The sequence below is a fragment of the Hordeum vulgare genome, chromosome 1H (genome assembly GCF_904849725.1).
Source record: "Hordeum vulgare subsp. vulgare chromosome 1H, MorexV3_pseudomolecules_assembly, whole genome shotgun sequence".
NCBI classification, from domain to species: domain Eukaryota; kingdom Viridiplantae; phylum Streptophyta; class Magnoliopsida; order Poales; family Poaceae; genus Hordeum; species Hordeum vulgare.
In genome coordinates, this window is record NC_058518.1 from 512,489,296 (window position 1) to 512,502,243 (window position 12,948).

The 12,948-nt window shown below is 45.5% G+C and overlaps 1 protein-coding gene across 1 annotated transcript; it reads right to left on the reverse strand.

Annotated features, from left to right (window-relative positions):
* On the reverse strand, nt 1-5,155 carry LOC123452426 (probable E3 ubiquitin ligase SUD1). Its single transcript, XM_045129075.1, has 9 exons — nt 4,982-5,155; nt 4,432-4,767; nt 2,921-3,400; nt 2,639-2,826; nt 2,273-2,554; nt 1,781-1,938; nt 1,543-1,676; nt 1,305-1,451; nt 1-715 (listed from the first exon to the last, which is right to left on the reverse strand). The coding sequence occupies exons 1-9, from the start codon at nt 5,138-5,140 to the stop codon at nt 314-316; spliced, it is 2,286 nt and encodes a 761-aa protein (XP_044985010.1). The 5' UTR covers nt 5,141-5,155; the 3' UTR covers nt 1-313.
* Nucleotides 5,156-12,948: the final 7,793 nt, after the last annotated feature.

Genomic DNA, 12,948 nt, shown 5'->3' on the forward strand with positions numbered 1-12,948 from the left:
TTGGGAGAAAAAAAGAGGTGAAACCATGAAATTCACAAACATCAGTTCAGTTCGACAGTGGATTAATCACAGATAAGCAACTCCAAGGAGCGACACTGTCGAACTGACCAGTCGATACAACCCTCTGTAGCTTCCGCATGGGAAACCGCGTCCACATTTACAAGTTTCACCGGATATTTGTATCATCTCATTTGAACCCTTATGTCAATAACGTGGCATATACTCTCTATATATTCCTATCGTATACGTGCTATGTAACTGTACCATATACGTACGTGTTCGTACAAACTACTGGAAACAGAGTTCCTGGCCTTCAGCCATCGTCGGCGACGTCTTCCAATCTCTGCCCGATGACAACGCGCTCATCCTTGACAGAATCATGGAGTTCCTCCACGCAGAAGGCCCAGAACAGCTTGGCGAGACAGCAGAGCGCCCTCAAGACCCAGAAGCTGATGCAGCCCAGCCACGCGAAGCGGTGCACTGCTGAGTTCACAGCGGCGGAGTAACCGAGACTCGGAAAGACGCCCCCAGCAAGAACATAGGGAACACCCAGGGCAACGAGCAGTTTTGTCGCGACAGGCACAAAAATATCTCGGAAGAAGCACGGCAGAGGCATCATCGCCCCTCGAGGCCAATCCAGCTTCGCCCGAGTAAGCCTCGGGACCCGTGACTCATCCGTTAGATATGCCAGGAATGGTGATAGTGGCCAATGTACCTTCAAGATGTAAATGACTGGTCAGTTAAAATGTTTTTGACCTAAATACTACTCCCACCGTTCATACTAAATCTGCGACACTTATTTTGGGACAGAGGGAGTACTACCTTTGTAACTTAATATAAGACGCCTATTGACACTAATACTAAGTTATGGAGGGAGTATAACCTAGTTTGCATATTTTGGCAGACAGCTCCATGCCACCCTAGAAGAGTGGCAAATAGAAAGAATGATAATTGTGAGAGTGCTTGGGGTGGCATATGAGATAAGCTGAGAGGTCGACTATAACAACGGGCATAACGACGATAAGCAAACTCTGGAAATGAAAATTTGGCCGTTCTTGTTTTTTTTAATAACTCACTTTAGGACTGATTATCATGTGAGTGCAATCTAGAAAATTATTCCTTATCCAATATTGTCAAGTTTGGTACATACAGTCTAATACTCCCTCAGTCCCAAAATAAGTGTCTTAAGCTTAGTACAACTTTGTACTAGACCTAATGTAAAGTTGAGACAGTTATTTTGGGACAGAGGGAGTAATATATAGGCTATAAGAGGTCACAGAGCTACAAGGGAAATTTCAACTCACCCATTTTACCCAGATTTTCAGCAGTAGCCACCCCAGGAACCAAGTGTAGAACAAGTCTAGAACAGGAACACCATCATCAGGCCCAGTGAATGGTGATATTAGCGATAAATCAACCAGCAGCCCGATCAGCAACGGAACGATGCCAAACTGAGAGCAGACAGCTTTTAGTTATTTTACTCTATATTATCATAAAAGAAAAGAAAAATCAGAAGGAAACCGTCTGAAGTAAACTGCTTACCCATAAGAACACAATAACACAGCGATTCAAAGCTACAAGGTCTTTTCTCCCAGAAATCATGTAGGCACACCAATCTCTAGAGGCAGCAATAATAGCTGATATGATGCCAAATCCAACGACCAAAGCAAGCAGATCTAGGAGAAAATATTGTGAAAGTAAGCCAAAGCAAGGTTAAAATGTTACTTTGCTTACAAAGGAAGTCCAATACTGCAATTATCATCTATGACTTAATCATTACCATTGGACTTCAATCCAACTGTAAGTGGCAGCTGAGGGATGGCAAATAACAATGCACGGCCAGCTGAGATTGTTAAAATAAGTACCACCGAATTGAATACCACAACAATTAACCATCCAAGTATCACGTGTGAGATTGTACGAAGCGTAGCTAATCTCCTGGTACAATGAGCAACAATGCAAGGGTAAGTACCTACTAAAAAGTTGTGTGGCCAACACCTCGCGGGCAAAAACTTCAATTTACTGATTACTAAGATAATTAATGAGAAGACAGGTACATCCAACAAATTATGCGATTAGAAAATAAAAAGATTTCTGTCATGGGAATCATAGTTCGGAAGAAGATACATATCTTGGAACAAAAGAGAACATGGAAAAAGACTTCAACAACTGTGTATTCAGTAACCACCAAAACCCAAGCCTAATAAATCAACAGCGAACACTGAACTTGACCATGTTAGAAAATGAAACCAAACTAGATATAAGGGTTTACCTTTTATCCGTAGCCTCAGTAGTGTTGTCTTTTGGTGCGACACTGCTCCCAGAATAATGTCCACAAACTCCACTGGGCCAGAAAGACACCGAAACTGACAGGCCAAGAGCCTGTTCATGGCCATATGTATACTGCATCGCTTCCTTCACTAGCCACTCAACCCATATGAGCGCATGAGTTCGGCCAATGAGAAACCCCAGTAGAAGAACACCACAAAGTAAATCTGTGTAGTTTTGTGATGCTGACCGACACGACATGCCCTTTTTAGGAAAAACAAAGTACCTATGGATCATGGACATTAAAATAAGGTGTTGAGTTATAAGAAGATGGCAAATAAATCATATAGAACAAAAACTGAATACTTACGTGATATCTACCGGGAACTTCTCGGGTGCCAATGGACAGGCAATTTGAATAGGAACAACTATGAACATGACAATAAGGATGATGCCAACAAAAAGACCAGGAAGCTTCTTTAAATAAGATTCGTAGAACGGTTCATGGATGTTTACATTATGGTGGACAATACGAGAGGTCACAGCTGGCCCCAAAATCTAGTAAAACAGAAAATATCACTCGTTATAACCCTGAACGTGGATTGAATACACTATTAAAATGATGAGAAGACAAATATAATGTGATCAATACCGTGCAATGAAGTCTGGAGAATGTGGAGCCTAGGTCCAAAAGGGCGCATCCAATAAGCCAATAAATGGCAGCAGAAACATAAGATGAAGCACACAGAAGTTTGACCCTTCCAGAGATGGTTACATCAAACATTTTAGAAGTGCAGGTATCGAGCAACCAGGCAAAGAGGAATGGGCATATTATAGCTGTGATTATGAGATTAATAAAAGCATTGGCAGCAATTATTAACTTTATGATCCTTTTGCAGAATACATCAAACAGACTTCCAAAGAAAATGCTCTCGCCCCTCGAGTATTCATGAGAAGTATGAAGCGCAGCAAAAGTTCCACCAAGTGAGAAGATAAATCCATATCCAGCTAGGAGGATAGAAGATGTTGAAGCAAAGGAGTCGACTTCACCTCTGCACAATAGGATTATCCTTCCCAGTGTGAAAGGGACAAATGCAAATATACAGGCAAGAGCCATATCACTCCTTACCACCTAATTACATACGCATACTGTTAGAATTATGTGGAGAAACATAAAAGGACAAGCAGAAAAACGTAACACGTCCATTCCAAAAGCATGGAACAAAGCCAAAACCTTGTAAATAAAGCCAGATTAATACTAGCTTAAAAAGTACTCCCACTGTAAACTAATACTCCCTCTGTTTCTAAATATAAGTCTTTAAAGAGGTTTCATTAGTGGACTACATATAGATGTATATAGACATGCTTATAGTGTGGATTCACTCATTTTGCTTCGTATGTAGACTCCTAGTGAAATATCTTAAAAGACTTATATTTAGGAACGGAGGGAGTATAAGAGTGTTTAGATCACTACTTTAGTGATCTAAACGCTCTTATATTAATTTACGGAGGGAGTACCGCATTAGGACAGCGAATAAAGCACCAAAAAGGAACAAACTAAGCAGTTGTGGAACCGTACTAACAAGCAGAACAAGTTAAAACGCTTTCAGACTCTCCGCAGAGTGGGCTGGACCTTTTCTCTCTCGGCTAAACTCCCCATCCCCTGTTGTGCAATCGCACCCCAGCCCCACTCCCTCTCTTCTCGTGTACATACCTGTACATTTCATCTTTGTTTAATTAAATTATGCACCTATATTGTGTTCATCGATGTATTTATCAGTACTGGCTGACAGAAGGCACAATTGCAGGGCAGAAGACAGAGTAAGGAAGTGAGTATATTCTTATTTGTCGAACAGCTCATACTAGTTTCCTCAATGTAATTTATGCTATTTCTGGCCATAACCTGGGACATTAAACCGATGTGGGAAATCCTGGCAACAAGATGTGCTAAACGCTAGTACAGAACACAAACACAATTTCTTTAGTTTTTGCAGGAAATAACACAAACACATTAATTATTGGTGCAATACTAGTATGTGGAAAATGTAGGAGGATCACCTCACATCGCATCACCATATATAGCATAAAAACGATGATGCTAATATAAGTAGCAGCAGGTGCACTGCACTGGTTGAGGAGCAAGAAGAAGAAGAGGAAGCATACCGACAAGGAGAACCGGAGGACGGTGAGCGCGGCGAACTGGCAGCGGCGCAGGCGTGCCCCGTAGGTTGCACGGAAGGCGCGTTCCGCCTGGAACGCGAGGTGGGCGAGGATGGCGGGTCCATAGAGACGGACGGAGAGCAGACGGAAGGCTTGGTCAGGGCTCCTGGCGAGCGCGAGGCGCCAGGTACAGAGGCCGGCGAGCGCCCAGGCGAGCAGCGCTGTGAGGATGAGGTACAGCAGCGCTAAGGCCAGACACGCGAGGCTTGCCGGGGCCGGGGCAGGGGCCGGGGCGCCCGCGGCGTAGATGGGGATGGTGAAGATCTGGCGCCCGCACACCTGATGGATCAAATGGAGGCGCATCGTCAGACACTGCACGGCGGAATCGAACCGGAACCGGAACCGGAGCGGGAAACTAAGCGCGGGCGCGGCGGCGGGACGGATCTGCCCTGCCGGAACAAGGGACGGGCGGGCGACGAGGGGACCAAATTCATGGGGGCATGGTCTTCCGGGGGCGGGGGGAGGGGGAGGAGGAGGATACGGCGATGCGTACCTCGCAGCTGCGCTGGCCGGTGGTTTGGAGCCAGCCGATCTGGCAGTGGTCGTGGACGAAGCGGATGCTGCCCTTGCAGCCGCAGGGGTGGCGCAGCGGGCGGTCCGCGTCGGCCGGGTGCCGGCAGATGCGGCACTGCTGCTCCTCCTCCTCCTCCATCCGTGCCGGCGCCGTGGAGCTTGCAGAGAGTGGGGGTTTATAGGAGGGGGAGGGGAAAGGAATGTCTCTCGGCCGAGGAAGGAGGGGGGATGTTCGTCCAACTCAGCACTGCAGTGTGACGTGGCGGGTACGCGGAAGCTGACGTGGTGGGAAACTTTGCACTTGGACCCTGTCTGTTTTTGCGCCATCCTCCACAGGCTCTGCTTGGCTCTATGCCTCACCCAAACCTTGGGTCCTTGTCTCCGCTCATATACTTAAGGTATTGTTTTTATATTAAACTAGCACAAATGACCGTGCGTTGCAACGGAAGACATTGTTACCTCTCTGATGTGTTAGTGAGTTTCTATAATTTCATCAATGTAGTCTTCTTCCTTTCGCTCGGGTGTGCGACGTCGCGTCTCCTATCCTCTTCGGTGGTCGTCCTCGTCATTAGTCTTCACCCCCGACACTGTTGCTCCTTGCACAGAATTGTGTCGCCGACGACCACCCAGTCAGTCACCGTTGTTGAATGGACATAGCAAAAAACATCACCGGCCGTAGCAAAATGATGGTGGATGCATCAAATCGTTGTCGCCGTCGTCGCGAGGTTACAACTCCGTTCGATGGATGTAGCAAAAAAAAACTTCGTCGTTAGTAGCGAATCCAACTATGATTGAATCTTTATTATCGAATCATAATTAGTCGTGATGCGCACATGAGCTATTAATCCTCTCTCTCTCTCTTTTGTTAGTTTTTTTTTCAAGGCGGGCATGAGCTATTAATCTTCTTTCTTTTTTATTAGTTTAGTTTTTCTTTCAAGGCACACAAAAAACTTTCAACACAGTGCGACGGGTGACATCTGTTCCCATGCAATGTTCTCTCTCCCTCCATCCAACCTCGGGTGACATCCCTCCTATCCTGCCTTTTGAGAGGAGGATGAACTAATAACGGAGACTGAGAACGAGAACCTCCGGAAGAACTTCTCAGAGATAGAAATCAAGGAGGCCATTTTTGGTTCATATGCCAATGGTGCCCGTGGACCTGATGGCCTTTCTTTCCTCTTTTACCAAACCTTTTGGAATCTGATCAAAACTGATTTCATGGCTATGGTAAGGGATTTTGAGGAAAGTAAACTAGATATCCATAGGCTTAATTTTGCTTTGATCATTTTAATTCCGAAAGAGCCTCATGCCAAGACTATGAAGAAATTCACACCGACCAGTCTAAGTAATTGTGTTGTTAAGATCTTTTCCAAGGCTCTTACTAATAGACTGTCCCCCATTAGTAATAGATTGATATCCCCTAACCAAACTGCCTTTATTAAAGATAGGTATATTCTTGAAAGTGTGGTGTTGGCACATGAAGTGGTTCATGAGGTTAAAAAATCTAACACCCCTGGGCTTGTGCTCAAGCTTGATTATGAAAAAGCATACGACCGAGTTAGATGGGGATTTCTGTTTAAGATGCTTGAATCCCGAGGTTTTGGCCCTAAATGGATATCTTGGATCAAAAGTCTATTGTTCCAAGGTACTTTTAATGTTCGTATCAATGATACTACAGGACCCTACTTTGTAGGTGGAAAAGGTCTCAAACATGGAGACCCAATATCCCCACTCCTTTTCAACTTGGTGGCGGATGTCTTCTCTAAAATGCTAACTAAAGCCTCCAATCATGGGTTGATTTCGGGGCTGCTAACTAATGCAACACCAGGTGGGATTGTCAGCCTTCAATATGCGGATGATACTCTCCTATTTCTAGAGGATTCTTATGAGAAGGCGAAGAACTTTAAATGGATTTTAACCTGTTTTGAAAGTCTCTCGGGCATGAAAATCAATTTTCATAAAAGTGACCTCATCGCTATCAATATGGATGATGAGAGAGCAAACATCTTTGCCCAAATTTTTTGTTGTAACTTAGGTTCCTTTCCAATTAAATATTTGAGAGTGCCTCTGCACTATGACAAACTAAGAAGGGAAGATCTTCAACCAATAATTGATAGGATCATCAAAGGCATTTCTGGTTGGTTGGGGAGATACCTGACATATATATAAAGGCAAGATTATTCTACTATATGCTTGTATTTTCAGTATTCCTGCCTACCTAATGGCAGTGCTGAAATTTCCCAAATGGGCTATTAATGCTATTAACTCGCAAATGGCTCACTTTCTGTGGGGTAACATGGGAGATCAGCACAAATATCATTTAGCCCATTGGGGACTGGTGTCCAGAAAAAAAGAGTTTGGAGGGTTGGGGATACCCAATATTAGAGAATATAACATGGCCTTATTAGCTTCCTGGGGGAAGAGATTCTTCAACATTATTAACAATGATTGGAAGAAGCTGCTAGCTTACAAATATAATGTCTATAACCCCAATATTTTTTGGTCCAGACAACAGGGGGGCTCCCCCTTTTGGAAGAGTGTATCTTGGGCCTTTCAAGCTGCCAGAGATTTTTATCACTGGAAAATTGGTGATGGAAATAATGTTAGATTTTGGCATGATATTTGGGCTAGGGATTGTTCCCTCAAAGTCAGGTTCTGGGGACTGTTTCAAATTTGCAACCAGCAAGAATGTGTTGTGTCCCAGGCGTGGGACGGGGTTACTCTTAAACTTTCTTTTAGAAGATGTGTGGATCAGAGGATGATGACAAACTGGAAAGATCTTATTGATCACATTAAAAAATTTCCCCTATCAAATAACCCTGATCTACCTATTTGGATATTAGAGCCTAATGGCATTTATTCAGTGAAATCCTTTTATAAATGTATAAATTTTGGTGGGGTGGGCTCTCCTTTTGGATATACTTTATGGAAAATCTTATACCCTCAAAACATTCATGTGTTTTTGTGGTTGTGTTAGTGTTGGGGCATAGTTTATGCCTAAGTAATTTTGGTGATTGATGACAGTACCGCAAAGGACTAACCGTGTGTGTTAAGATTTCATATAACACACGTCAACGGCACAAGACGACTCGCCCCTCGTTCGTGGAACAGAAGCACGGCGTTCTCTACGATTCTCTTTGATTGAGTCATAGGAAAGCCGTACTATTAATAGGGGAACCGTAGTGGAAAGGTTTGGGTGGAATCAATCTTTGCACGCGCACACTTCACATATTTTCCCCTTGCCGGCAACTTTGGAGTGGCTCCCGCCTTTGTGTTTCCTTCATCTTTGCAAATGGTCCCCCAGCGGTAGTACCGCTGGAGTGCTAGTGGTAGTACCACTGCAGCCAGCGGTAGTACCGCTAGCTGGCGGTAGTACCGCTCCAGGAGCTTAGTACCGCCTGCCTAGCGGTTGTACATGGACGAACCTTTTTGCGAAGACTTTCTTAGCGGTAGTAGTGCTTATGCACTACCACGGGCCGAGCGGTAGTACCGCTGCAGCCAGCGGTAGTACCGCTGGGGTGCCAGCGGTAGTACCGCTGCATCCAGCGGTAGTACCGCTAGACTCGGGCTGTGAGTGGGAAAACGGTTGGATTTCCCCCCCCCACTATATAAAGGGTTCTTCTAGCTGTGGAACCCTATCTCTTACCCCTCCCAAGCTCCATTGTTGCTCCCTAAGCTCAAAAGTGCCCGATCTCTCTCCCTAGCCAATCAAACTTGTTGATTCTTCAGGGATTGGTTGAGAAGGCCTAGATCCACACTTCCACCAAGAGAAAAGTTGATTCCCCCACCAATCCCTTGCGGATCTTGTTACTCTTGGGTGTTTGAGCACCCTAGACGGTTGAGGTCACCTCGAAGCCACATTCCATTATGGTGAAGCTTCGTGGTCTTGTTGGGAGCCTCCAAGCTTTGTGTGGAGTTTGCCCCAACCTTGTTTGTAAAGGTTCGGTCGCCGCCTTCAAGGGCACCTATAGTGGAATCACGGTACCTTGCATTGTGCGAGGGCGTGAGGAGAATACGGTGGCCTTAGTGGCTTATTGGGGAGCATTGTGCCTCCACACCGCTCCAACGGAGACGTACTTCCTGTCAAAGGGAAGGAACTTCGGTAACACATCCTCGTCTCCATCGGTTCCACTTGTGGTTATCTCTAACCTTTACTTTGTGTATTCTTATGTTGTCGTCTATCTCTTACTTGTCTTAGTAGCTCTCGTTATTAGCTTCATTAGGGTTCACCCCATTGTTGTAATATTTGTGAACCCATATGTTGTTTACCTTAACTTGCTAAGATTAATTAAAAAGTGGTCGTTGCCTATTCACCCCCCTCTAGTCAACCATATTGATCCTTTCAATTGGTATCAGAGCTACGTCTCTTTATTAAGGGTTTAACCACCTGAAGAGTATGGAAGGCGAAGAGGGAATTAACCATGGGCAACCCGAGGCCATGGACTTGACTTCGGTCACAAGGGACGACTTGAATACGGCTATGGCTGCCCTCAAGACGTCCTTGACGAACGAAGTCAAGACCATGCTTAAAGAGTTAATTGAGGGATTGAAAAGTCCACCCGAACCGGCTATAGTGGTTAAACCCACCGTCACCGATTCGGAGGCCAACTCCTCTAAGGAAGCGGCTAAAGGTATGCGACCTTCCTCATCTCACGAAAAGGATGGGACTGGAACATATGCCTGAGTTCCACCCCCATGGTCTATGGAGGATCCGTTCCCGCACCGTGTCTTAATCCTGTTGGTCCTGTTGGGGAACGTCACATGGGAAACAAAAAATTTCCTACGCGCACGAAGACCTATCATGGTGATGTCCATCTACAAGAGGGGATGTGTGATCTACGTACCCTTGTAGACCGTACAGCAGAAGCGTTAGTGAACGCGGTTGATGTAGTGGAACGTCCTCACGTCCCTCGATCCGCCCCGCGAACCGTCCCGCGATCAGTCCCACGATCTAGTGCCGAACGGACGGCACCTCCGCGTTCAACACACGTACAGCTCGACGATGATCTCGGCCTTCTTGATCCAGCAAGAGAGACGGAGAGGTAGAAGAGTTCTCGGGCAGTGTGACGGCGCTCCGGAGGTTGGTGGTGATCTTATCTCAGTAGGGCTCCGCCCGAGCTCCGCAGAAACACGATCTAGAGGAAAAACCGTGGAGGTATATGGTCGGGCTGCCGTGGAAAAGTCGTCTCAAATCAGCCCTAAAACCTCCGTATATATAGGGGGAAGAGGGGGAGCCTTGCCTTGGGGTCCAAGGACCCCTAAGGGTTTCGGCCGAGCCAAGGGGGGCAGCCCTCCCCTTCCAAACCGAGTCCAACTAGGTTTGGAAGGAGGAGTCCTTCCCCCTTTTCCCACCTCCTCTTATTTTTCTTTTCTCTTTGATTTTCTTCCTATGGCGCATAGGGCCTTCTTGGGCTGTCCCACCAGCCCACTAAGGGCTGGTGTGCCACCCCCAAGGCCTATGGGCTTCCCCGGGGTGGGTTGCCCCCCGGTGAACTCCCGGAACCCATTCGTCATTCCCCGTACATTCCCGGTAACTCCGAAAACCTTCCGGTAATCAAATGAGGTCATCCTATATATCAATCTTCGTTTCTGGACCATTCCGGAAACCCTCGTGACGTCTGTGATCTCATCCGAGACTCCGAACAACATTCGGTAACCAACCATATAACTCAAATACGCATAAAACAACGTCGAACCTTAAGTGTGCAGACCCTGCGGGTTCGAGAACTATGTAGACATGACCCGAGAGATTCCTCGGTCAATATCCAATAGCGGGACCTGGATGCCCATATTGGATCCTACATATTCTACGAAGATCTTATCGTTTGAACCTCAGTGCCAAGGATTCATATAATCCCGTATGTCATTCCCTTTGTCCTTCGGTATGTTACTTGCCCGAGATTCGATTGTCAGTATCCGTATACCTATTTCAATCTCGTTTACCGGCAAATCTCTTTACTCGTTCCGTAATACAAGATCCCGCAACTTACACTAAGTCACATTGCTTGCAAGGCTTGTGTGTGATGTTGTATTACCGAGTGGGCCCCGAGATACCTCTCCGTCACACGGAGTGACAAATCCCAGTCTCGATCCATACTAACTCAACGAACACCTTCGGAGATACCTGTAGAGCATCTTTATAGTCACCCAGTTACGTTGCGACGTTTGATACACACAAAGTATTCCTCCGGTGTCAGTGAGTTATATGATCTCATGGTCATAGGAACAAATACTTGACACGCAGAAAACAGTAGCAACAAAATGACACGATCAACATGCTAAGTCTATTAGTTTGGGTCTAGTCCATCACGTGATTCTCCTAATGACGTGATCCAGTTATCAAGCAACAACACCTTGTTTATAATCAGAAGACACTGACTATCTTTGATCAACTGGCTAGCCAACTAGAGGCTTGCTAGGGACAGTGTTTTGTCTATGTATCCACACATGTATATAAGTCTTCATTCAATACAATTATAGCATGGATAATAAACGATTATCTTGATACATGAATTATAATAATAACTATATTATTATTGCCTCTAGGGCATAATTCCAACAGTCTCCCACTTGCACTAGAGTCAATAATCTAGCCCTCACATCATCATGCGAATTACATTGTAATAAATCTAACACCCATACAGTTCTGGTGTTGATCATGCTTTGCCCGTGGAAGAGGTTTAGTCAGCGGGTCTGCTACATTCAGATATGTGTGCACTTTGCATATATTCACGTCCTCCCCTTCAACGTAGTCGCTAATGAGGTTGAAGCGTCGTTTGATGTGTCTGGACTTCTTGTGAAACCGTGGTTCCTTTGCTAAGGCAATGGCACCCGTGTTGTCACAGAACAAGGTTATTGGATTCAGTGCACTTGGCACCACTCCAAGATCCGTCATGAACTGCTTCATCCAGACACCCTCCTTAGCTGCCTCCGAGGCAGCCATGTACTCCGCTTCACATGTAGAATCTGCTACGACGCTTTGCGAACTGCACCAGCTTACCGCACCCCCATTAAGAATAAATACGTATCCGGTCTGCGACTTAGAGTCGTCCGGATCTGTGTCGAAGCTTGCATCGACGTAACCTTTTACGGCGAGCTCTTCGTCACCTCCATACACGAGAAACATCTCCTTAGTCCTTTTCAGGTACTTCAGGATATTCTTGACCGCCGTCCAGTGATCCACTCCTGGATTACTCTGGAACCTACCTGCCATACTTATGGCCAGGCTAACGTCCGGTCTAGTGCACAGCATTGCATACATGATAGAACCTATGGCTGAAGCATAGGGGACGGTGCTCATATGCTCTCTATCCTCATCAGTTGCTGGGCACTGAGTCTTACTCAATCTCGTACCTTGTAAAACTGGCAAGAACCCTTTCTTGGACTGTTCCATTTTGAACCTCTTCAAAACTTTATCAAGGTATGTGCTTTGTGAAAGTCTTATCACGCGTTTTGATCTATCCCTGTAGATCTTAATGCCTAGAATGTAAGCAACTTCTCCTAGGTCCTTCATAGAGAAACTTTTATTCAAGTAATCTTTTATGCTCTCCAAAAACTCTATGTTGTTTCCAATCAGCAATATGTCATCCACATATCATATTAGAAACGCCACAGAGCTCCCACTCACTTTCTTGTAAATACAAGATTCTCCAACCACTTGTATAAACCCAAATGCCTTGATCACCTCATCAAAGAGTTTGTTCCAACTCCGAGATGCTTGCACCAGTCCATAAATGGATCGCTGGAGCTTGCACACCTTGTTAGCATTCTTAGGATCTACAAAACCTTCGGGTTGCATCATATACAACTCTTCCTTAAGGAAACCGTTAAGGAACACCGTTTTGACATCCATCTGCCAGATTTCATAATCGAAAAATGCAGCTATTGCTAACATGATTCTGACGGACTTATGCATCGCTACGGGTGAGAATGTCTCATCGTAGTCAA